Source organism: Hyla sarda, chromosome 9 (genome assembly GCF_029499605.1).
Source record: "Hyla sarda isolate aHylSar1 chromosome 9, aHylSar1.hap1, whole genome shotgun sequence".
Lineage (NCBI taxonomy): Eukaryota > Metazoa > Chordata > Amphibia > Anura > Hylidae > Hyla > Hyla sarda.
The window spans coordinates 71,484,184-71,510,696 of NC_079197.1; the positions used below are offsets into that span (position 1 = coordinate 71,484,184).

At 43.9% G+C, this 26,513-nt stretch overlaps 1 protein-coding gene across 1 annotated transcript in view; it reads left to right on the forward strand.

The window, feature by feature from the left end:
• The window catches only part of LOC130291895 (G-protein coupled receptor 143-like), a 190,717-nt gene that overhangs the window by 156,997 nt on the left and 7,207 nt on the right, over positions 1-26,513 (forward strand). Inside the window, exons 7-8 of the mRNA XM_056541328.1 lie at positions 2,820-2,928; positions 3,033-3,138. Coding sequence (XP_056397303.1) covers positions 2,820-2,928; positions 3,033-3,138 — 215 coding nt within the window. The remainder of the gene's footprint in view (positions 1-2,819; positions 2,929-3,032; positions 3,139-26,513) is intronic.

A 26,513-nucleotide genomic window follows, 5' to 3' on the forward strand; every position in this document is an offset into this window, starting at 1 on the left:
GACTGTCACTCACTGACCGCCAGGGGCCCACCAGACTATGACCGTGCCTCATAGTCCGAGGGGCCCGCAGGACCATGGCCCACTCTTTCTAGGGGATGGGTAAAACTGTGTCCAATCTGTGTCTTTCCAGCTGTTACAAAACTACAACTCCCATTGCCATAGGCTCTCCAGACATGATGGGAGTTTTAGCTTTCCAACAGCTGGAGAACCACTTTAACTGAGGTGATCGTGGGGGTCTCAGCAGTCGGACCCCCACCCAAAAAATGGGCTGCTTATTCTTAAATGCCCGTGCGGTGCTGTATAACACTGTGCTATTAAAGGAGTTTTCTGGTAAAAAATTACTTATCCCCCTATCCAAGGATAGGGGGTAAGTTATAGATCGGAGGGGGTCCAAGCGCTGGGACCCCCTGCGATCTCCTGCACGGGGCCCCGGCAGTTTGCTGAAAGCTGACGTTTGTACCCTGCAGGAAGCCACCACTGGCACACCCCCTCAATGTATCTCTAAGGGGTACATGGAGGGGCGTGTCGGCCGGCACGCCTTCCAGCCGAGATAGCAAGGGGCCCAATGCTCTGACCCCGCGCGATCTATAACTTATCTCCTATCCTTGGATAGAGGATAAGTTATTTTTTACCGGGCAACTCCTTTAACAGCACAGTGTTATACAGCACCGCACTCTGCTCTAATCTAATTAGATATTATATATATATATATATATATATATATATATATATATATATATATATATATATATGTGTATATAATATGTATATATGTATGTATATATATGTGTGTGTGTGTATATATATATATATATATATAATATATATTCAAAATAAAAATGGCGGGCAGGCCCTGGGAGGGGGGCAGGGGGGGGGGGGGGGGGGGCAGCCCTTGAGCTGTGTAAGGGGCCCCGAAATTTCTGATGGCAGCCCTGACTGTATCCTTGATAGAAAGAAGGGGCTGTAGACTTTTGCACCTGCTCACCGCACACAGAACACGTTTACTTTGCATGAGTCCTTTTATGCTTGATAAGTAGTGTTGAGCGGCATAGGCCATATTTGAATTTGCGATATTTCGCGAATATATGGACGAATATTCCTCATATATTCGCTAAATTTGCATATTCGTAATATTCACGCTTTATTTTCACATATGCGAAATTCGCGTATGCGAAAATTAGCATATAAAAAAATTAGCATAAGCGAAAATTTGCACGCCAGTCTCACACAGTAGTATTGGAGCCTTCTTTACACCGCACAAGCTGGAAGCAGAGAGGGATGATCACGGTGATGTGTACTGTGATAAAAAAAATAAAATAAAAAAAAACGAATATTCATAATTACGAATATATAGTGCTATATTCGCGAATATGCGATATTCGTGAATAAAACTTGCATTGCGAATATTCGCGAGCAACACTATTGATAAGGGCATATGGGTTTTTTTTTTTTTTTTTTTGTTTTTTTATGCTTTTGAAGCCCCAATTTCTAATGTTGTGGCAACTGACCTCCCTATTGAGGTAAAAGGTAGTGTTGCTCGCGAATATTCTCAATACGAATTTTATTCGTGAATATCGCATATAGCGCTATATATTCGTAATTAGGAATATTCGTTTTTTTTTTTTTTGTTTTTTTTTCACAGTGATCACCCCTCTCTGCTTTCAGCTTGTGTGGTGTAAAGAAGGCTCTAATACTACTGTATGAGACTGGTGTGCGAATTTTCGCACATGCGAAAATTTACATATGCTAATTTTCGCATATGCAAATTTCCGTTTATGCCAATTTTCATATACGCAAATTTTTGCATATAAAAATTTTTGTGTATGAAAATGTTCGCATATGCGAAAATAAAACGAGAATATTACGAATATGCGAATATTCGCGAATATATGACGAATATTCGTCCATATATTCGCGAATTCGAATATGGCCTATGCCGCTCAACACTAGTAAAAGGTAGCCTCATTGGTGAACACCAGCCTGTCAGTGGATCTGTCCTCTTCCAATTGGCCCTGCAAGTCACTGTAAAAGTCACAGCATATCAGCTTGTCATCTGATTTCAGCTTCACGAAGTTATCTGCATGGCATACAAAGCAGACTTTTTCATAATGATACACCATACCATGGTTTGTGGCACCTCTAGTTCAAAATGCGCAAACCATGGTTAATGCAGTGTTTCCCAACCAGTGTGCCTCCAGCTGCTGCAAAACTACAACTCTCAGGATGTCCGGCATGCCTTTGGCTGTCTGGGCATGCTGGGAGTTGTGGTTTCTGCAACAGCTGGAGGCCCACTGCTGGGTAAACACTGGGTTAATTGTTAATTGCTTTGTGGTATGTGTCAACTTAAAAAAAAAAAAATATGGGACCCGTGGGGAATAGATTTGTCCCAATCAGACCTGTTAAAAGTGCTTGCTGTCAGACTTTCTGTCGATGTCAACAGTTACATAGAATCATAAAGAAAACATGAATTGGTGCCGAGTTGCTGTACCAGGCACAGCGTTATGGGGATGAGCTGCTATTCTATACACATACTGTACCCGGATAAGTACTGAAGTGTTCCTTTTATTCTGTTTGCAAAAGATTAAAAAAAAAAAAAAAAAAAAAAAACATGCCTTTATTTCAGATAATCATTACTTGGGCACTGACTTGTAAAGGGTTGCAATACCAGTCAGTTAATCTGTAGTACCAAACATGACCATGGACAAGAGTGGTGCTGTTTCTAGAAGAAAGCTGCATTGTTTTTCTAATTTCCTACAATCTCTTTAAACTGTTTGCTTTTATCTTGGAAATGCTTTATCTGTATGAAATGTTTTTGGCAGTGCCTTCTTATCTAAAGATGCAGTGTGGTGTATATACCTGCTACGAGCGGTTTAAGCAACACGCCTTATGTAGAAGACTGTTCCAGATTACCGGTACATTTATAGCCTGGTAAGTTCTATTAGTGATGGGATTGTAGAATTAATAAAAAATAACCTTTTTTATTCATTCTTGTATTTTGTTCTCACTTTGTTTATTATTTTGGTGTATAACAGCTGGCTTGGGAACGTGCTTTGTGACATTATGCTTCTTCTTGTTGAAGTAAATTCGGAGTCTCCTCGGCAGTTGCAGGTGGCTGCACTTACAACTTTTGTCATAATGGTAAGAATAAATTTCTACCCAGCCATGCCCACATTGACATGTTTGCTGATCTGGCTATACTAAATACATTGATCTAGTGCAAAAAAAAAAATTCTAAATTTAATAACATATATAATATAGTGTTGGTTGTTGGTTGTGGTTGTTGTTACATAGTTACATAGTACAGTCGAAAAAAGACATGCGTCCATAAAGTTCAACCAGGGAATTGAAGGGTAGGGGTGTGGTGGGATATTGGGGGAAGGGATGGGATTTTATATTTCTGCATAAGCATTAATGTTGTTTCGTTCCAGGAATGTTTCTAACCCTGATTTAAATTGATTAATCGTTCCTGCTGTGACTAGTTCCTGAGGTAGACTGTTCCATAAATTCACAGTTCTTATGGTAAAGAAGGTGTCGCCCCTTGAGACTAAACCCTTTCTTCTCCAAACGGAGGGAGTGCCCCCTTGTCCTTTGAGGGGGCTTAACCTGGAACAGTTTTTCTCCAAATGTTTTGTATGGGCAATTAATATATTTATATACGTTTATCATATCCCCCCTTAAAAGTCTCTTCTCAAGACTAAACAATTGTAACTCCTTTAATCGCTCCTCATAGCTAAGATGTTCCATTCCGCATATTAGTTTAGTCGCGCGTCTCTGCACCTTTTCCAGCTCCGCAGTGTCCCTTTTATGGACTGGTGCCCAAAACTTAGTTACAAACTAAAATTTCCAAACCCAAAGACCTTAACTTACCTGTCAGACGTCTATGAGGGACAGTATCAAATGCTTTAGCAAAATCCAGAAACACTATATCCACAGCCATTCCTCTGTCAAGGCTTCTACTCACCTCTTCATAAAAGCAAATTAGATTGGTTTGACAACTTCTATCCTTAGTAAACCCATGCTGGCTATCACTTATGATACAATTATCCCCTATGTATTCCTGTATGTAATTCCGTAAGTCCTTCAAACAATTTACCCACAATGCACGTTAAACTTACCGGTCTATAATTTCCTGGGGAAGACCTAGAGCCCTTCTTGAAGATTGGTACCACATTCGCCTTGCGCCAGTCCCTTGGCACAACACCAGACACCAGAGAATCTCTAAATATCGTGAACAAGGGTACAGATATTACTGAACTTACCTCTCTAAGAACTCTTGGGTGTAATCCATCTGGTCTTGGAGATTTGCTTACATTTATATTACTTAACTTACCTTGTAGCATCTCTACATTAAGCCAGTTCAGTACATTACATGATATGTTACCAGCACTCACCTGGCCAATATCAGCTCCTCCTTCTTCCCTAGTATATACAGAACTAAAGAACCCATTCAGTAGCTCTGCTTTCTCTTTATCGCCTGTGACAACCTCCCCATTATTATTATTAAGGGGTCCTACATGCTCTGTCCTTGGTTTTTTTGCATTGATAGATCTAAAAAAATGTTTAGGATTAGTTTTGCTTTCTTTGGCCACCTGTCTCTCATTTTGAATTTTTGCAGTTTTTATTAAATTTTACAGATTTTATTAAGCTCTTTGTACTGTTTTAATGTTATAGCTGACCCATCAGATTTGTATTTTTTTTATTGTTTATTTCTCTTTTAACATAATTTGTCAGCCATGTAGGATTTAGTTTTAATCGTTTATATTTGTTCCCCTTTGGTATATATTTAGCTACATAGTTAGTTATTTAGAGTTGATTTAAAAAATTTCCCATTTACCTTCTGTATCAGTATTTGAGAACACCTCCCCCCAGTCTATGTCCTGTAGTGCAGCCCTCAGCCCAGGGAAATTTGCCTTTTTAAAGTTATATGTTTTTGATTTCCCCGTCTGTCTTTGCACAGTTACATTACCAACCAGCTCTGCGTTGTTGGAAATGATCAGATCCAACAAGGCATCACTTCTTGTTGGGTCCTCCACAAACTGGCCCATAAAATTATCCTGCAATAAATTTAGGAATTGTCGCCCCTTTGAAGTTTTAGCCAACCCCCGACCCCAATCTGTCTGGATAGTTAAAATCTCCCATTATTACCACTGTACCTGCCCGGGCAGCCCTCTCTATTTGTTAATGAAGCCGAACTTCTATCTCTTCAGTGATATTAGGGGGTCTGTAGATTACACCAAGTATTGTTTTTTCAGTATTTCCCTCCTTTTGTAATTCTACCCACAGTGATTCCACCTCCTCAGAATCATCACACACTATGGCATCGTTCACACTGACTTTCATACCACTTCTAACATACAGTGAGACGGACTCCACCACCTTTTCTGTTCATTCTATCTTTGCAAAACAATGTAAACCCCTGCAGATTGACAGCCCAGTCATGCGAGGAGTCCAGCCATGTCTCACTGACCCCAACTATATCAATATGTTCCTCCAGTATCAAGGCCTCCAGCTCTCCCATTTTATTTGCTAGGCTTCTGGCATTTGTGAACATACACTTTACATTTCCATCCTTTATTGGGGTTAATGGGATTCAAGGGTATATGTTTTATTTTCCTATGAAGCCTATTCCTATTACCTATTCTAACCCCTCCCTCCGCTCCACCCCCAGGTACATCAATAATTCCCACCTCTCTATCTACGCTATCTTCCCCCTCTTTGCTGTAGGTTCCCTCCCCCCCAAGTCCTTAGTTTAAACACTCGTCCACCCTTCTAGCCATCTTCTCCCCAAGCACAGCTGCACCCTCCCCATTGAGGAGCAGCCCGTCCCTACGGAAGAGCCGGTAACCGACAGCGAAGTCGGCCCAGTTCTCCATGAACCCAAACCCCTCCATCCTGTTAACATTTTTTTTTTTTTTTTAGGTAAGTGGAGAGGCTCATGTTTAGTCTTTTTGGCCACAATGTTCCTATATCTGGAAGTTAGCTATAGTACACACGTGCAAATATTGCCCCACAAACTGCAAGGTCACACTTGATGACAACTATGTTATGTGCAATAGAGCAGCATAGTCTTAAAACTGTGAAAATTTGGGGCCCTCTGTTTTAAGAAAAAAGTTCATACTTGTAGTTTCTCACTTTTTAGCCAAAACCAGAAGTGGAACGATAACGGACAGATTTGCAAGTTTTTCTGTTTTGGGTCCACTTCTGGTTTTGACTTAAAATGAAAACTAATAAAATGAGTTCCAGAATAAAAATCAATAAGGTATTGTTGCTAATGTAGGTTATTGATGGAACATAAATCTCCAGCAGGGGGCATTATAAAAATAATACTCCCTTTCCCCAATCCCCTGCAGCTTCTGTTTGGACAGCTACCAGTCCCCACTTCTCACAGCTGCTTTCTTGTTTTTGTATTGTGTTGTCCCTACAGGAACCATCCTACTCAGCCACTCACTGGCTGAGACTAGACACTGCTGATTGGCTGAGCAGGTCAGTTCGTGTATAGGGAAATACCTCAAAGGAACAAAAACATAAGCTGGGACCTGAAGCCTGTATGGTAGCTACAGGGGATTGGGGGAGGTGAGCATCACTACTTTTTTTTTATAGTGCTCTCAGACATAACTTTACTTTTTTGGAGTTTTATTTAAAAAACATTTCCCATTTAGGATTTAACATACTATTGTGTCCCAGTACCGCATTCTATACGGTACCTATTTATGTATGGGTCCCCATAGCCAGAGTCCCTAGGACGTAGGGATCCCTGTCATCCAGTCTACCCCTAGTCGCCTCCATTCTTGTGTATAAATCAGTATTTTATGCCAAGGTTAATGTAGATAGAATAATATATGTAAACAAATGGTTAATTGTTTCCATAGCGTTGCAGGACCTGCGGGTCATGTGACTAGGTGAACTCTATGGTATTAAGCTTGAGGACCTTTGGAGGCCCTGTGACGTAAGCAATCCCATAACACCATGTAATGGTGAATGGCAGATGTTCGGACCAATCAGATTCGCCACATCCCCTGCCCATATAAGGGAGCGATCAAAGGCGAATGACCAGGGAGTCAGGAGTTTGTCTGGCGCAGAGAGGAATATTCACATCACATGCGATAATTATAATCATGTTATATATATTTATATATATATTTATAGGATTGTATTGTGCTTTCATATTGCTGTCTTATTACTACTTTTGTGATTTCTGTTTATATGTATTTATGTATCTTTTTTATATATTGTCATATAGATATGTAACTCTATGTAACAATTCTTTTCAAAAAGCACTCTAATGGTTAATTCCTGGAGGTATATATACCTGTTACCAGCCTCCCTTTGTCATGCCTGATGAAGCTGCGCATGCGCAGCGAAACGCGTTGCATCTAATCCATTGATTTTACCTGGCTGTCTGGTTCCTCTCTGCGCCAGACAAACTCCTGACTCCCTGGTCATTCGCCTTTGATTTCATACCTATCCAGGAGGGCTGCAGTGGACCTGCCTTCATATCTCTTCTGCTTCTAACCTTGTTGTGTGTGGGCGCACAACCAACTTTGGTAAGCGGCTTGGGAATTACCTTCCCCTACCCCCACCTGCAAGATCTACTGATCCCGCACATGAGGCGCCTTCCTTCCTTTCTCTACATATAAGGGAGCGGCGGCCATCTTCTCGCTCTCTTGCTCCTGTATTCCTGACGTGGAAAGACCTGTACAGCAATTATCGCAGTGAGTTAGGCCCGAGCCTTGCGGCGACGGCTGAATAATCTTAATTATAGAGTGTATCAATTCCCAAACACTCTGCAGCATCACCGGACCTAATAATTCCCCTAAATCCGGACGTATCTGCAAATCTCTCCCTAAATTCAGAGACTGTATGTTTAGCTCAAGGTCTGCTACAACTGGCAGTCTCTAAGCAACCTAAGGACTTTTTGTATGAGACTGTTACTGTGCCGTGGATATTGCAAGCACTTCAGTAAAAAGTTGTTCAAGTTCAATCTCTTTGTGGACCTTCAGTTATTTTATGCACCTATCGTTACTGGGAAGGGCGGCGATAGGCTGGAACATTGATTCAGCATACCAGCACTCAGCCTGGCGTCACGAACTCTAGGGTTAACATTAACCCCTTATATACCTATACCATACCACCACTACCATACACCCCCCCCCCCCAAGGGCTATGTTATGGTTATGTTCTTCTGTCTAATGTTATACATTGAACTTGTCACCTATTTCTTCATACAACTTGCACTAATGTCAAGAATGCAGAATTCAACAGAATTTCTGTTGTCTATGAATATGCTAAAGGTTTGCCAAACCTACAGGAATCCTTTTGTATTTATGAGTTATGGGTTACTCCCGCCCATCTACCGCTAATTGACACAGCTTTCTCACTATCTCTGTGTATTCGTCATTCAACAGCAGTTAGGCAGGAGGAACCCTCTGCTCATAAATAGACCAGGCTCACAATGCTTGTCAAACGCTGCAACATCTGAAATGTATATTTGGCCAAACTACACTATTGTACATTCATATATACTGTAGCAAACAAGGACCTGTTCGGGGTGCTATCTGGGGTCCAAGGCTCCTGATACTCCCCATACTTGAATCCTACCCTCTAGAACCAGGCCTCCTAGAACCAGGCCTCCTTCAAACCCAAGCATACAGGAAACACTCTATACAATCATAGAGAACTGTGTAACTGCACAGCCCTTTCTACCCTCTCATTGCACTGATTGTATTCAGCTTCCTGTTCATAGCTGACACAATAATATTGCCTGGAGAGATGAGTAACCCATTTGACTCAAGGTATGATGGGAAAAAGTCTATGCTGGTCTAGGACAGAAAAAAGGGTAGTCTAGAGCAGTGATGGCGAACCTATGGCACGCGTGCGGCATGCCGAGCCCCCTCTGTAGGCATGCGGCCACAGGCCCCCGTCACATTCTGGACATCCCTGTGTCCCGAAAGGTAATTTCGGGACACAAGGATGTCCCGGTTACCTCTCTGCGGTCCCGCATTAGCTTTAAAAACGCAGGGACCGCTGGGAGGTAGAGCACGCAGGGACGTCACGTCACTGACGTCCCATGCGTGTGCCCATAAAGCAGAGCGGAGCATCGGGGAGGACCGAGGATGACGCGCGCATGGTAAGTGACCAGCGGGACGTCATCTTCGGTGTTCCGACACAGACATACAGCCTCCAGCCATGCTGTATATAACTGGAGGCTGTATGTCTGTGGGGGGAACACTGCCTGCCTAATGTAGGGGGAACACTGCCTGCCTAATGTGAGGGGAACACTGCCTGCCTAATGTGGGAGGAACACTGCCTGCCTAATGTGGGGGGAAAGGGGGAATTATACTGCCAACCCTAATGTGGGGGAACTGTACTGCACCCAATGTGGGGAGCTATACTGCACCTAATAACGAGAACTATACTGCCACGCTAATGTATATTATGATTTAATTGCTGTGCTGGCACTTTGAGGGGAAAAAAGTTGGCGTGCATTATGGTTCGGGCACTCGGGCTCAAAAAGGTTCGCCATCACTGGTCTAGAGAAATATATTACTTTTAAAACTGCTCAGGGAAACAAGTCCTGTGTTTTTTATATATTTTTTTTTTTTGTCTGACCTCCTAAGCAGTAAAAGAAATTTCTCTGGAATATATATATATATATATATATAATTAAATATATATATATATATATATATAATTAAATATATATATATATATATATATATATAATTAAATATATATATATATATATATATAATTAAATATATATATATATATATATATATTTAAATATATATATATATATATATTTAAATATATATATATATATATATATATATATTTAAATATATATATATATATTAAATATATTAATTTATCCTGGGATAGAAACACAGAGCTATTATCTTTCAAAAAACACCACATCTGTCCTCAGGTTGTAAACCTTAAGGCTAGGTTTCCACTTGTTTTTTTTTTTTTTTTGTTGTTGTTTTTTTTGTACACCTAAAAAAACGCCCGCAAAAACTGCAGAAATACTACAACAGGTTTTGGCAGTTTTTCTGGCGTTTTTCTGGCGTTTTCCCTGGTGTGTGGAAACAGCCAAATTTGTCCCCTGTGGCAGTTTTTTCACTGCTTTAAATAGGCACTGTAAGGTGTAAAAACTTTTGATATGTTATAAAGCATGCAAAAACAATAGCTTTTGCAATTGCTTTCATTAGAAAATTTTCAGTATTTCATAGTGAAAAAGCCAGTCAAACAACTGCCCCTTCTGCCTCCTGGGATGCATTCAGTGCTTCTGTGAACACTGCTTTGTCCTGGACTCGGGACGTTTTGGAGGGGGGAGGGGCTGTACACACTGCAGAGACTCATGTGAAGAGAAGGTGAGGGGCAGGAAGACTGCTGCCGGTGTGAGGTGTTTTTTTGCGCCCCGTGAATCCTTGCATCGGCTCCTCCCCCAGCTCTCCAAAGATTTCCGAAGCTAGAGCTGGGGGAGGGCAGAGCAAGGGGAGAGAGAAGGTACACGCCCCCTCCTTCCTCTCCCCTCCCTGAGCTCAGAACGGACATAGATCTCCACGGGGAGAAGTACACGCCCCCTCCCTCATCTACCCAAACTGAGGACGTAGATCTCCATGGGGTGAAGTACACTCCCCCTCCCTCATCTCCCCTGCTTGAGCTTTGTCTGTTTTTACTGTACACGGACTGGCGGTTCGTACACTGCAGGGACTGGCAATAAATATCTGACTGGGGATGATTTCTATGTGAGGAGGGGGTCCCTGTTATGTGTGTGTGCTGGGAGTTGTAGACCCTGTTATGTGTGCATGTATGCTGAGAGTTGTAGTCCCTGTTAGGTGTGTGTATGCTGGGAGTTGTAGTCCCTGTTAGGTGTGTGTGTGTATCCTGGGAGTTGTAGTCCCTGTTAGGTGTGTGTGTATATGTATGCTGGAAGTTGTGTGTGTATGCTGGGAGTTGTAGTCCCTGTTAGGTGTGTGTTTGTATGCTGGGAGTTGTAGTCTTGTTAGGTGTGTGTATGCCAGTGGTTCCCAACCAGGGAAGGTTGGGAGTTGTAGATTTGCAACACCTGGAGGCACCCTGGTTGGGAAACACTGGTGTATGCCCTGTAGAGGTGTGGTGAGCTACAACTCCCAGGAGACTACAGAGGCAGTATGCTGGTGTTATACCACCGACTGAAGACTCCTGAATGACACATGCTGGGAGTTGTAGTCCCTTTTGTGTGTGTATACCAGTGTATCCCAACCAGGGCTGAGTTATGTTAGTGTGCTGTGTATAACTTAGGTTTCCTCGGGCTGCAAGAGGGGACGAACTGCACGGGCTGGTTTCTGCTATTTCATTGGGTGTTTATTAGCCCCATAAAGAGGACATGGAAATGAATGGGGTTTGTACAGGACATGAAGATCACTGTATGAACCCTGTGCATTTATGTCAGAGTTCACACAGGGACTCTGTATGGGGTTCACACAGAGAAGCAGAGATGCACTGGGTTCACACAGAGAAGCAGAGATGCACTGGGTTCACACAGGGAAGCAGAGATGCACTGGGTTCACACAGGGAAGCAGAGATGCACTGGGTTCACACAGGGAAGCAGAGATGCACTGGGTTCACACAGGGAAGCAGAGATGCACTGGGTTCACACAGGGAAGCAGAGATGCACTGGGTTCACACAGGGAAGCAGAGATGCACTGGGTTCACACAGGGAAGCAGAGATGCACTGGGTTCACACAGGGAAGCAGAGATGCACTGGGTTCACACAGGGAAGCAGAGATGCACTGGGTTCACACAGGGAAGCAGAGATGCAGGTTTTTTTTACAGAGGCCTTCATGTCAGCGTTTATTGTACTGCAACTTAGAGAAAATCATGTCAGGAGGGACGTACAGGAGAAATAACTCTGTAGCATGTACAACTTCATCCAGGGGAAATTGAGAAAGAGGGGAAAACGGATTTTGCAGAATTCTGCAAGTGGAGTTTTAGATTGAATCATTAACCTGTGTAGGACCAAGGGCGTACCTGTACGGCCTCAGGGTTTCCAGTCCCCACCGGTAACTGGGCGGTGAACGGAACGGGATGCCTGCTGAAATCGTTCAGCAGGCATCCCGTGCCAATGCCTGGGGGGCTCCTGAGCCCCCCCCCCATGTTGGTCAATTCAGACCGGAGATTTGTGGCGATTCCAGGTCATATGTGACCCGGTAAATAAGGGTGTTCAGGGCTGTCCAAGACAGGTTCAATCATCCTGAAGTGATGGGAGTGAGGTGGCGGGGGTGCCACCCCACCTATCTCTGCTATTGGTTGGTCAGAAGGGACCGCACCAATAGCAGATCCTGGAGGTGGCACATGGATTAAAATTCAGTTCCTCCGCTCTGCCCACCCACGGTAGTCCGGGCACAGCGGGGGAACTGTGATGTGAGCAGCGGTGGAGGTCCCTTACCAATTGCGTACGGTGATCCTCCTCTAAGTGTGGCGGGCAGCGATCGTGCTGTTGACGGGAGCCAGGAGGTAAGTACTTTCCTAGCAACATCTGGAGGGCCACAGTTTGGAGATCACTGTGCAGTGGTCTCTAAATGGTAGCCATCCAGATCTTTCATAACTACAACTCCCAGCATGCACTAACAGCTAATGGCTGTAGATATGCAACAGCTGGAGGTGCACAAATACAACTCCCAGCATGCCCTTCGGTTATCAGCGCATGCTGGGAGTTGTAGTTTTGCCACAGCTGGAGGCCCACTGGTGAGGAAGCACCCAGTTAGGTAACAGAACATAACTCAGTGCTTCCCCACCAGTGAGCCTCCAGCTGTTGCAAAACTACAACTCCCAGCATGTATGGTCTGTCAGTGCATGCTGTGAGTTGTAGTTATGCAACATCTGGATGGCCACAATTTAGAGACCACTGCACGGTGATCTCCAAACTGTGGCCCTCCAGATGTTGCTAGGCAACTACTCGCCGCACGATCGCCGCCTGCCACACCACATCACAAATCCCCAGCTCTGCCCGGACTACCGTGCGTGGGCAGAGCGGAGGAACTGAACTTTAACCCTCGCGCCACCTCCCTGATCTGCTATTGGTCGGTCACTTCTGACCGGCCAATAGCAGAGAGAGGTGGGGTGGCACCCCCGCCACCTCGCTCCCATCACTTCAGGGTGATCAAAGCTGTCTTGGACAGCCCCAAACACCCTTATTTACTGGGTCACCGAAGACACATATGACCTGGAATCGCCACAAATCTCCGGTCTGAATTGACCAACATGTGGGACACTCAGGAGCCCCCCAGGCACTGGCACGGGATGCCTGCTGAACGATTTCAGCAGGCATCCTGTTCCGTTCACCGCTCGGTTACTGGTGGTGACCGGAAACCCTGAGGCCGTACAGGTACGCCATTGGTCCTAGACAGGTTAATTGTGGTGTCCCGGTACCGTATTGCATACTGTGCCTTGTATGGAGGTCCCCAAAGTCAGAGTAACTACGCTCAGGTAGGGTCCCCCAGGTGGGACAGCCCCTAGTCGCCTCTCCTCTACTCTAATTCTGCAATGTTTATACATGGACATATTTGGTAATAATGTATATTTAATACAATGTATAGTATACTTACCTTGCTAGCGTCGCAGGACCCATAATCCTCTGTGAAGGTGATTGACATCAGTATGGAAAAATTAGCACTAGTCCAGCCCCTGCCCCTGTAAGGGAGCTGTATGCCAATGATTGCTCTCTTGGGTTACTGCTCTCATGGATGCCAGACTAGCAGGACGGATCTCTAGGCCTAACGGCCTCAGCAGAACCTAAACCGTGAGTTCTAAACTAATCCCCGCTAAAGCTAGCGTGACTACTAAACTAACTCCCCTAAATCTAGTGGAACAACGCATATTATCCTAAAGACTCTAAATTGCTTAAGGTCCCAACCTTAGTCAATCTCCAAGAGAATTTGCATTTGTAGAGGAGACTGTTCCTGTTGTGAAGTTTGCATAAAATCTTCAGTAAAAGGACAAGCATTACAGAGGAGCCCTCACCATGGCGTTGTGAATAGCAAGGGTTAACCAGACACCCTTTAGTCACCGCACAGTTACACTCCCCATACGCTACTCCCCCAGGCTATAACATAATGATTTAATCTAAAACTCCACTTGCAGAATTCTGCAAGTGTAGATTTCAATTGGCGGCTGCTGCCAAAATCCGTTTTCCCCTCCTTCTCAATTTCACCTGGATGAAGATGTAGATGCTAGTGTTATTTCTCCTGTACGTCCCTCCTTCATGATTTTCTCTCAAAGCTGCAGTACAATAAACGCTGACATGAAGACCACTGTAAAAACCCTGTGCATCTGCTTCCCTGTATGATCCCCGTGCATCTCTGCTTCCCTGTATGATCCCCGTGCATCTCTGCTTCCCTGTATGATCCCTGTGCATCTCTGCTTCCCTGTATAAAGCTCGTGCATCTCTGCTTCCCTGTATGAACCCCGTACATCTCTGCTTCCCTGTACGGACCCCGTGCATCTCTGCTTTCCTGTATGAACCCCGTGCATCTCTGCTTTCCTGTGTGAACCCCGTGCATCTCTGCTTCCCTGTATGAACGCTGACGTATAAATGCACAGGGTTCATACAGTGGTCTTCATGTCCTGTACAAACCCCTTTCCTTTCCATGTCCTCTTTAAGGAGCTAATTAACACCCAATGAAAACGCAGAAGCCAGCCCGTGCAGTTCGTCCCCCCCCCCCCCCCTTGCATCCCGAGGAAACCTGCGTTATACACAGCACACTAACATAACTCAGCCCTGGTTGGGAAACACTTGTTTACACACACAAAAGGGACTACAACTCCCAGCATGTGTCATTCATGAGTCTTCAGTCTGTTGTATAACTCCAGCATGCTGCCTCTGTAGTCTCCTGGGAGTTGTAGTTCACCACACCTCTACAGGGCATACAGCAGTATTTCCCAACCAGGGTGCCTCCAGGTGTTGCAAATCTACAACTCCCAGCATGGTTGGAAAACACAGGCATACAAACACCTAACAGGGACTACAACTCCCAGCATACACACACCTAACAGGGACTACAACTCCCAGCATTCCCTTGTTGGGAACCACTGGCATACACACACCTCACAGGGACTACAACTCCCAGCATACACACATTATATAGGGATTACAACTCCCAGGATACATACACACACACACACACACACACACACCTTACAGGGACTACAACTACCAGCATACACACACCTTACAGGGACTACAACTCCCAGCATACACACACACTTTACAGGGACTACAAATCCCAGCATTCCCTGGTTGGGAACCACTGGCATACACACACCTAACAGGGACTACAACTCCCAGCATACACACACTCACCTAACAGGGACTGCAACTCCCAGCATACACACACACACACACACAACAGGGACCCCCTCCTCCTCGCATAGAAATCCTCCCCAGTCAGAGATTTATTCCCAGTCCCTGCAGTGTATGAATCCCCAGTCCGTGTACAGTAAAAACAGACAGAGATCAAGCAGGGGAGATGAGGGAGGGGGTGTGTACTTCTCCCCGTGGAGATCTACGTCCTCAGTTCGGGGAGATGAGGGAGGGGGCGTGTACTTCTCTCTTCCCTTGCTCTGCCCTCCCCCAGCTCTAGCTTCGGAAATCTTCGGAGAGCTGGGGGAGGAGCCGACGCAAGGATTCACGGGGCGCAAAAAAACACCTCACACCGGCTCTCACACAGCAGACATCAATGAGAGAGGCAGAAACATGCATTGCAGACGAAAAAGTAAGTGTCCAAGCGTGTGTGTGTGTGTGTATATATCATTGTGTCTCTAAAGTGTATGTGTAAGAATATATGAACCCAGTGTGTGTGTGTGTGTGTGTGTGTGTGTGTGTGTGTGTGTGTGTGTAATAAAGGGCGACTACAATCATATCCTCATGCTGTTTCAAAACTAAAACTCCCAGCATGCCTGCACAGCCAAATGATGTGTGGGCATGCTGGGAGCTGTAGTTTTGCAACAGCTGGAGGCACCCTGGTTAGGAAGCACTGGACTGAGGAGAGGGAGGGGGAGTGGTTATCACAGTGAGTACCCGCCCCCCTGCTTCTGGTAGATAAAAGTAAGGTATTTCAGAAATAAAGCTAATTCTGAGAGAAATGTAGGTCACAGACACATACAAAGTACATGTACATGATCAGGATGAGATACTGAGCAACATATAACAGTTTAGTTTTTTTGAGTGATCTGACGGGTACGCTTTAAGGGTACCACTCTGTGGGTCGGATGCTGAGAGCCCGGTCCACAGAGTGTAAAGCATCACTACTCACCTCCCCGGCCGTATAGTATATAGGGGGGCATAGTGTAACCGTGTATACTATACAGGAGACTGACAGGACTCTCTGCTCCTATAGCCCTTCTTGGCAGTATACCGAAGTCCACTTACCTCCCTCGTTTCTGTCACCGCCGTTCCGTGTAGCGGGCGGAGCTACAGACGAGATTCAGGTTAGTCTGAAGCTCTGTTCACATTGTCCGTTTTGGATAATGGGAACAGACTCTTCTGCCAGTGTCTACCCAGACAGGGAGACTCCAGCTGTTGCTAAACTACAACTCCAAGCATGCCCAGACAGCCAAAGGCTGTCTGGGCATGCTGGGAGTTGTAGTTTTGCACCAATTGGAGGCTCACTGTTTAGGTAGACATTGCATTATGGACGCACTCCCCTGCAGAGAGCGCAAAAAATGTCCTAACCCATTTTTTTTACGATGGATGAACTTGATTTTTTTTTTATTTTAATAAAATGGTTAATGAGGGCTGTGGGGGAGTGTTTTTTAAAATAAAATTTTTCCAATGTGTTCATTTTTCTAATTGAATATTCAGGCTTAGTAATGGATGCTGTCTAATAGATGGAATCCATTACTAAGCAGGGGCTTAGCGTTAGCCCCAAAAACAGCTGGCGCTAACCCCCAATTATTACCACAGTACCCACCCTCACAGGGGTACCAACAGGCCCAGAGCATCAAAAATGGCGCTCCTGGGCCTAGGCGGTAACAGGCTGGCGTTATTTAGGCTGGGGAGGGCCAGTAGCAATGGTCCTTGCCCACCCTGGTAACGTCAGGCTGTTGCTGCTTTGTTGGTAGCTGGCTGATACTGAATATACAGGGAACCCTATGCGTGTTTTTTATTTATTTTTTAATAAATAAAAAAACTGAGTCCCCCTATTTTCAGTATCGGCCAGATACCAACCAAGCAGCAACAGCCTGACATTACCAGGGTGGGCGAGGACCATGGTTACTGGCCCTCCCCAGCCTAAATAACGCCAGCCTGTTACCGCCTAGGCCCAGGAGCGCCATTTTTGACGCTCCGAGCCTGTTGGTACCGGCTCTTCCAGGCACCCCTGTGATGGTGGGTACCGAGGTAATAATTGGGGGTTAGCGCCAGCTGTTTTGGGGGCTAACGCTAAGCCCTGACTTAGTAATGGATTCCATCTATTAGACAGCCTCCATTACTAAGCCTGAATATTCAATAAAAAAAAACACAACACATTGGAAAACATTTTTTATTTTAAAAAACACTCCCCCACAGCCCTCGTTAACCACTTTATTAAAATTAAAAAATCAAGTTCTTCCGTCGTAATCCATCGAATCCGTCATAATCCTCTGCATACACTGATCTGAACGAGAAGAAAAAAACACAAAAAATGGGTTAGGACATTTTTTGCGCTCTCTGCAGGGGAGAGCGCCTATAATGCAATGTCTACCTAAACAGTGAGCCTCCAATTGGTGCAAAACTACAGCTCCCAGCATGCCCAGACAGCCTTTGGCTGTCTGGGCATGCTGGGAGTTGTAGTTTAACAGCTATAGTCTTCCTGTCTAGGTAGACACTGGCAGAAGGGTCTGTTCCCATTATCCAAAACGGACAATGTGAACAGAGCTTCAGACTTGCTAGCCTGGATCTTGTCTGTAGCTCCGCCCCTAATGACGTCATCACTGACGTCATGACACAGAACTCTGCTCTGTGTTTTTGTTCCTGGATTTAGAGGTAAAGTATCCAGGTCCATAATTTCTCTACTCATTAGCTGCAAAGGGTTGGCTGGGTTCACACTTACAAGGCTGCAGATGGAAAACTTCCTTCTGGAGTTTCCGATTGCTGCCAGCGCCATAGACAGAAATATCTGCAGAGCGGATTCTGCCTAAAGAATGGACAAGTTTAATCTTTTGATGGTGAAATTTCAGCGGAAGAATATCTGTCGCTAAAATTCCATAGTGTGCACTGCGCAGCAGAATCCCATTGCCACAATTTTCGAACAGAATTTCAAAACTGAATTCTGCTCTGAAATTTCGTAGTGTGAATCTGGCCTTAGAGGAAACATTGCCCACTGAAATTGACCCTTTAACCCCTTAAGGACTGAGCCCTTTTTCAGCCATATTTTGCAATTCTGACCACTATCACTTTAAACAATAATAACTCTGGAATGCTTTTAGTTATCAATCTGATTCAGAGATTGTTTTTTCGTGACATATTCTACTTTAACATAGTGGTAAAATTTTGTGGTAACTTGCATCCTTTCTTGGTGAAAAATCCCAAAATTTTATGAAAAATTTGAAAATTGAGCATTTTTCTAACTTTGAAGCTCTCTGCTTGTAAGGACAATGGATATTATGAATATTTTTTTTAAATTCACATATACAATATGTCTTCTTTATGTTTGAATCATAAAATTGACGTGTTTTTACTTTTGGAAGACAACAGAGGGCTTCAAAGTTCCGCAGCAATTTTCAAATTTTTCACAAAATTTTGAAACTCTCTTTTTTTCAGGGACCAGTTCAGGTTTGAAGTGGATTTGAAGGGTCTTCATATTAGAAATACCCCATAAAAGACCCCATTATAAAAACTGCACCCCCCAAAGTATTCAAAATGACATTCAGTCAGCGTTTTAACCCTTTAGGTGTTTCACATGAATAGCAGCAAAGTGAAGGAGCAAATTCACAATCTTCATTTTTTACACTCGCATGTTTTTGTAGACCCAATTTTTGAATTTTTGCAAGGGGTAAAAAGGAGAAAATTTTTACTTGTATTTGAAACCCAATTTCTCTCGAGTAAGGACATACCTCATATGTCTATGTAAAGTGTTCGGCGGGCGCAGTAGAGGGCTCAGAAGGAAAGGAGCGACAAATGGTTTTTGGGGGGCATGGAAGCCCCTATGGTGCCAGAACAGCAAAAAACCCCACATGGCATACCATTTTGGAAACTAGACCCCTTGGGGAACATAACAAGGGGTAAAGTGAACCTTAATACCCTACAGGTGATTCACGACTTTTGCATATGTAAAAAAAAAAAATAATTTTCCCTAAAATGCTTGGTTTCCCAAAAGTTTAACATTTTTAAAAAGGGTAATAGCAGAAAATACCCCCCAAAATTTGAAGCCCAATTTCTCCCGATTCAGAAAACACCCCATATGGGGGTTAAAAGTGCTCTGCTGGCGCACTACAGGTCTCAGAAGAGAAGGAGTCACATTTGGCTTTTTTGAAGGAAATTTTGCTCTGGGGGCATGCCGCATTTAGGAAGCCCCTATGGTGCCAGGACAGCAAAAAAAAAAAAACACATGGCATACCATTTTGGAAACTAGACCCCTTAGGGAACGTAACAAGGGGTTATGTGAACCTTTTGCATATGTAAAAAAAAAAAAAAACATTGCTTAAAATGCTTGGTTTCACCAAAAATTTACATTTTTACAAAGGGTTAAAGCAGAAAATACCCTCCAAAATTTGAAGCCCAATTTCTCCCGATTCAGAATACACCCCATATGGGGGTGAAAAGTGCTCTGCTGGCGCACTACAGGTCTCAGAAGAGAAGGAGTCACATTTGGCTTTTTGAAAGCAAATTTTGCTCTGGGGGCATGCCGCATTTAGGAAGCTCCCATGGTGCCAGAACAGCAAAAAAAAAAAAAAAAACATGGCATATCATTTTGGAAGCTAGACCCCTTGGGGAAGGTAACAAGGGGTTAAGTGAACCTTAATACCCCACAGGTGTTTCACGACTTTTGCATATGTAAAAAAAAATTATTTTTTTTACCTAAAATGCCTCTTTTCCCAAAAATTTAACATTTTTAAAAAGGGTAAAAGCAGAAAACACAAATTTTGGGGGGTAACACAATTTCTCCCGAGTACGGCGATACCCCATATGTGGCCCTAAACTGTTGCCTTGAAATACGACAGGGCTCCAAAGTGAGAGCGCCATGCGCATTTGAGGCCTAAATTAGGGATTGCATAGGGGTGGACATAGGGGTATTCTACACCAGTGATTCCCAAACAGGGTGCCTCCAGCTGTTTTAAAACTCCCAGCATGCCTAGACAGTCCGTGGCTATCTGGCAATACTGGGAGTAGTTGTTTTGCAACAGCTGGAGGCTCCGTTTTGGAAACAGTGGCGTACCAGACGTTTTTCATTTTTATTGGGGAGGGGGGTTGTATAGGGGTATGTGTATACGTAGTGTTTTTTACTTTTTATTGTGTGTTAGTGTAGTGTTTTTAGGGTACAGTCGCATGGGCGGAGGGTTCACAGTAGTTTCTCACTGGCAGTTTGAGCTGCGGCAGAAAATTTGCCGCAGCTCAAACTTGCAGCCGGATACTTACTGTAATCCTCCGCCCATGTGAGTGTACCCTGTACGTTCACATTGGGGGGGGGGGGAGAAACATCCAGCTGTTGCAAAACTACAACTCCCAGCATGTACGGTCTATCAGTGCATGCTGGGTGTTGTAGTTTTGCAACAGCTGGAGGCACACTGGTTGTGAAACACCGAGTTTGGTAACAAACTCAGTGTTTTGCAACCAGTGTGCCTTAAGCTGTTGCAAAAGCTATAACCCCCAGCATGTACGGACAGCGGAAGGGCATGCTGGGTCTTGTAGTTATGCAACAGCTGGAGGCATACTACTTTGGCTGGGGATACTGGGGACTGTAGTTATGCAACAGCTGGAGACACACTGGTTTGCTACATAACTCAGTGTGCCTTCAGCTGTTGCAAAACTACAACTCCCAGCAGTCACCGACAGCCAACGGGCATGCTGGGAGTTGTAGTTATGCAACCAGCAGTTGCACTACTACAACTCCCAGCATGCACTTTAGCTGTTTGTGCAAGCTGGGGGTTGTAGTTACACAACAGCTGAAGGTACACTTTTCCATAGAAAAAATGTGCCTCCAGCTGTTGCAAAACTACAAGTCCCAGCATGCCCATAAGGGCATGCTGGGAGTTGTGGCGGTCTGCCTCCTGCTGTTGCATAACTACAGCTCCCAGCATGCCCTTTTTGCATGCTGGGAGCTGTTGATAAGCAACAGCAGGAGGCTGTCACTCACCTCCAACAATCCAGCCGCATCACATCAGTCCGTCGCTGTCGCTCCTGGGGCCCCGATCCCAACTTTGACGCCGGGGATCGGGGTCCCCAGCACCCGGGGTGCACGTCCTGCACCTGCTCACGTCCTCCCGAAGAGGGGCGGAGCGGGTTGCGGGAGTGACACCCGCAGCAGGCGCCCTGATTGGTCGGCCGGGAAACCGGCCGACGAATCAGGGCGATCGTGAGGTGGCACCAGTGCCACCTCACCCCTGCAAGCTCTGGCTGTTCCGGCCCCGAACAGCCTGTAATTCCGGGTCATCGGGTCACTGGAGACCCGATTGACCCGGAATCGTCGCAGATCGCTGGACTGAATTGTCCAGCGATCTGCGGCCATCGCCGACATGGGGGGGCATAATGACCCCCCCTGGGCGATATGCCCCGATGCCTGCTGAACGATTTCAGCAGGCATCGGGCATCGTCTCCCCTCCAGCTAGCGGCAGGGGGCCGGGATTTGACAGGACATACTCAAACGTCCTGAGTCCTTAAGGACTCGGAAAAGGGGCCGTTTGAGTACGTCCTGCGTCCTTAAGGGGTTAAAGGTGTACTTCAGTGGAAAACTTATTTTTTAAATAAACTGGTGCCAGAAAGTCATACAGATTTGTAAATTACTTCTATTAAAAAATCTTAACCCTTCCAGTACTTATTAGCTGCTGAATACTACAGAGGAAACTTTCTTTTTGGAACACAGAGCTCTCTGCTGACATCACAAGCACAGTACTCTCTGCTGACATCTCTGTCCATTGTAAGAACTTTCCAGAGCAGGGGAAAATCCCCATAGCAAACATATGCTGCTCTGGACAGTTCCTAAAATGGACAGAGATGTCAGCAGAGAGAACTGTGTACCAAAAATAAAAGAATTTCCTCTGTTGTATTCAGGAGCTAATAAGTACTAGAAGGATTAAGATTTTTTTAATAGAAGTAATTTACAAATCTGTTTCACTTTCTGGCTCCAGTTGATTAAAAAAATTAAAATAAAATAAAATTTCCCCACTGGAGTACCCCTTTAAGTAAAGTAATAGTAAAATATATATCTGCACAGATGTTAATTTTATGTGAAATGTTAGTTTTGGAATACACAACCCTGTGTCTTCCATTTTGTATTTGTTAATGGCTTTTTATCGCCTGCTCTATGGTAACTACTAGTAAATTTTGATGTGCTTGCATAACAGAACAGTAAATGTACACATGCTCTAACCAGTCATCAGTTTTAACCTTTGGTTTTGTTGTTCTTTTAGGCACATTTTATCAGACATGTGCTCAGATAACCAATGGAGATAATAGCATTTAAGACTTTAGCTCTTCTTTATCAAGTAGACATAAAAGCTTATCACAAAGGATAACCCTAACAATAAGTGTTAAGAACAGATTTGTCAACAGGGTCTGTTTGCAGTACATCTATGTATTTAGTTTTGCCAAAATATTGCTTTAACATCGCTATGAGAGGTGATCTAATACACAGAGGTAATCTTATACACATGCAAAGGGAAAAACGTATAGAATGGATGCTAATAATGGATACTGCTGTATGCCTTACAGCAGAAACCGTTTGCTGTTGACTTACATTATAAAAAATGAAAAACATTATTTTATAGGAATTTCGCCCAGAAATGCTCATTCTAAATGGGACTTTGAATTGCAGGGGTTAATTTCTGCTTCAAATTCCACACACAAGTAACCCAGATACCAGGTGGTGCGGATCTTCTCATGGAATTCCGCAAATTAATTCCTTATTGCATGAGCCTTAAACCCTTGGGGACGGAGCCCATTAGAACCCTAAGGACGGGAGAATTTTTTTGCAATTCTGACCACTGTCACTTTAAGCATTAATAAATCTGGGATGCTTTTTACTTTTCATTCTGATTCAGAGATTTATTTTTTCGTGACACATTCTACTTTATGTTAGTGGTAAATTTTTGTCGATACTTGCATAATTTCTTGGTGAAAAATTCCAAAATTAGCTGAAATTTTTTTTTTTTTTTTTACTTTGAAGCTCTCGGTTTGTAAGGAAAATAGACATGCCAAATTATATATTGATTCACATAAACAATATGTCTATTGTTTATGTGAATAAAGTTAACAAGTTTTTATTTGGAAGACATCAGAGGGTTTGAAAGTTCAGCAGCAATTTTCAAATTTTTCACAAAATTTCCAAAGCTGAGTTTTTCAGGGACCAGTTCAGTTTTGAAGTGGATTTTAAGGGCCTCCATATTAGAAATACCCCATAAATTACCCCATTATAAAAACTGCACCCCTCAAAGTATTCAAAATGACATTCAGAAAGTTTAACCCTTAGGTGTTTCACAAGAATAGCAGCAAATTGAAGGAGAAAATTCAAAATCTTCATTTTTTTTACACTCACATGTTCTTGTTGACCCAGTTTTTGAATTTTTACAAGGGGTAATAGGAGAAAAAAACACCCAAAAATTGTAACCCAATTTCTCTAGATTAAGGAAATACCTCATATGTTACATAGTTACATAGTTAGTATGGTTGAAAAAAGACATACGTCCATCAAGTTCAACCAGGGAATTGAAGGGAAGGGTGTAAAGGGATAAGGGGAAGGGATGTTGTTTTATAATTCTGCATAAGCATTGATGTTATTTTGTTCCAGGAATGTATCTAACCCTGTTTTAAAGCTATTAATTGTTCCTGCTGTGACCAGTTCCTGAGGTAGACCGTTCCATAAATTCCCAGTCCTCACGGTAAAGAAGGAGTGTCGCCCCTTTAGACTAAACCTTTTCTTCTCCAGACGGAGGGAGTGCCCTCTCGTCCTTTGGGGGGGTTTAACCTGGAACAGTTTTTTTTCTCCATATTTTTTGTATGGGCCATTTATATACTTATATACGTTTCATATCCCCCCCCCCCTTAAACGTCTCTTCTCAAGACTAAACAATTGTAACTCCTTTAATCGCTCCTCGTAGCTAAAATGTTCCATGCCCCAAATTAGTTTTGTCGCACGTCCCTGCACCCTTTCCAGCTCCGCAGTGTCCCTTTTTATGGACAGGCGACCAAAACTGAACAGCATATTCCAGGTGAGGCCGTACCTATGCTTTATAAAGGGGAGTATTATGTCCCTGTCCCTCGAGTCCATGCCTCTTTTGATACATGACAATATCCTGCCGGCCTTGGAAGCAGCAGCCTGACATTGCATGCTATTCTGTAGTCTGTAATCTACAAGTACACCCAGATCCTTCTCTACCAGTGACTCTGCCAGTTTAACATCCCCTAAGACATACGACGCATGCATGTTATTAGTACCCAGATGCATAACTTTACATTTATCCACATTAAACCTCATTTGCCAAGTGGATGCCCAGACACTTAGTCTATCCAAGTCATCTTGTAACCTATACACATCCTCTATAGACTGTACCGTGCTACAAAGCTTGGTGTCATCTGCAAAGATAGAAACAGAGCGGTTAATGCCATCCTCTATGTCATTGATAAATATTTGAACAGCGGGCCCAGTACAGAACCTTGGGGTACACCACTAATAACCCGGACCAATCAGAGTACAAATTATTGACCACCACTCTCTGGGTACGATCCATGAGCCAGTGTTCAATCCAGTTACAAACTAAAGTTTCCAAACCCAAATATGTGTATGTGAAGTGCTCGGCGAGCGCAGTAGAGGGCTCGGAAGGGAAGGAGCAACAATGGGATTTTGGAGAGTGAGTTTTTCTGAAATGGTTTTTGATGGGCATGTCACATTTAGGAAGCCCCTATGGTGCCAGAACAGCAAAAAAATAAAAAAAAATAAAAAAAATAAACACATGGCATACTATTTTGGAAACTACACCCCTCAAGGCACGTATCAAGGGGTCCAGTGAGCCTTAACACCCCACAGGTGTTTTGATGACTTTTTGTTAAAGTCGGATGTTTAAATGGGGGAAAACATTTCCCCCCCCCCCAATTTACCATTTTTTTTAAATGGGTAATGGGAGAAAATGCCCCCCAAAATTTGTAACCCCATCTCTTCTGAGTATGGGAATACCCCATGTGTGGACGTCAAGTGCTCTGCTGGCGCACTACAATGCTCAGAAGAGAAGGAGCGCCATTGGGCTTTTGGAGACAGAATTTGTTTGGAATGGAAGTCAGGGGCCATGTGCGTTTACAAAGCTCCCTGTGGTGCCAGAACAGTGACCCCCCCCCCCACATGTGATCCCATTTTGGAAACTACACACCTCACAGATTTTAATAAGGTGTGCTGTGAGCATTTACACGCCACTGGCGTTTGCCAGATTTTTGGAACAGTGGTCCGTGAAAATGAAACGTTACATTTTTAATTTGCACAGCCCACTGTTCCAAAGATCTGTCAGACACCTGTGGGGCGTAAATGCTTGCTGCACCCCTTATTACAATCCGTGAGTGGTGTAGTTTCCAAAATGGTCACACGTGGGGCGGGGTCCATTATTCTGGCACTATGGGGGCTTTGTAAACATACGTGGCCTTCAATTCCGGACAAATTTTCTCTCCAAAATCCAAATGGCGCTCCTTCTCTTCTGAGCATTGTAGTCCACCCGCAGAGCACCTTACATCCACATATGGGCTATGTTCTTACTCAGAAGAAATGGGGTTACACCAGCATTTTAGTGACAGAAGTTTTTTTCTCTTCATTTTCCCATCCAGCTTTAACGAAAATTTGTCTAAGACCTGTGGGGTGTTAAGGTGCACTATACCCCTTATTATGTTCCGTGAGGGGTGTAGTTTCCAAAATGGGGTCACGTGGATTTTTTTTTATGTCAGAACCGCTATAAAATCAGCCACCCCTGTGCAAATCCCCAATTTAGGCCTGAACTGTCCATAGTGCGCTCTCAGTCCTAAGCCTTGTTGTGCGCCCGCAGAGCATTTTACGACCACATATGGGGTATTTCCGTACTCAGGAGAAATTGCGTTACAAATTTTAGGGGGTATTTTTTTTCCTTTTACCTCTTGTGAAAATAAAAAGTAAAGGGCAACACCAGCATGTTAATGTAAAAAAAATTTATTTAATTTTTTTTTACACTAACATGCTGATGTAGACCCCAACTTTTCCTTTTCATAAGGAGTAAAAGAGAAAAAATTGCTCCAGAGTACGGAAATATCCCATATGTTGTAATAAACTGTTTCCTTGAAATACGACAGAGCTCCAAAGTGAGAGCGCCATGTGTATTTAAGG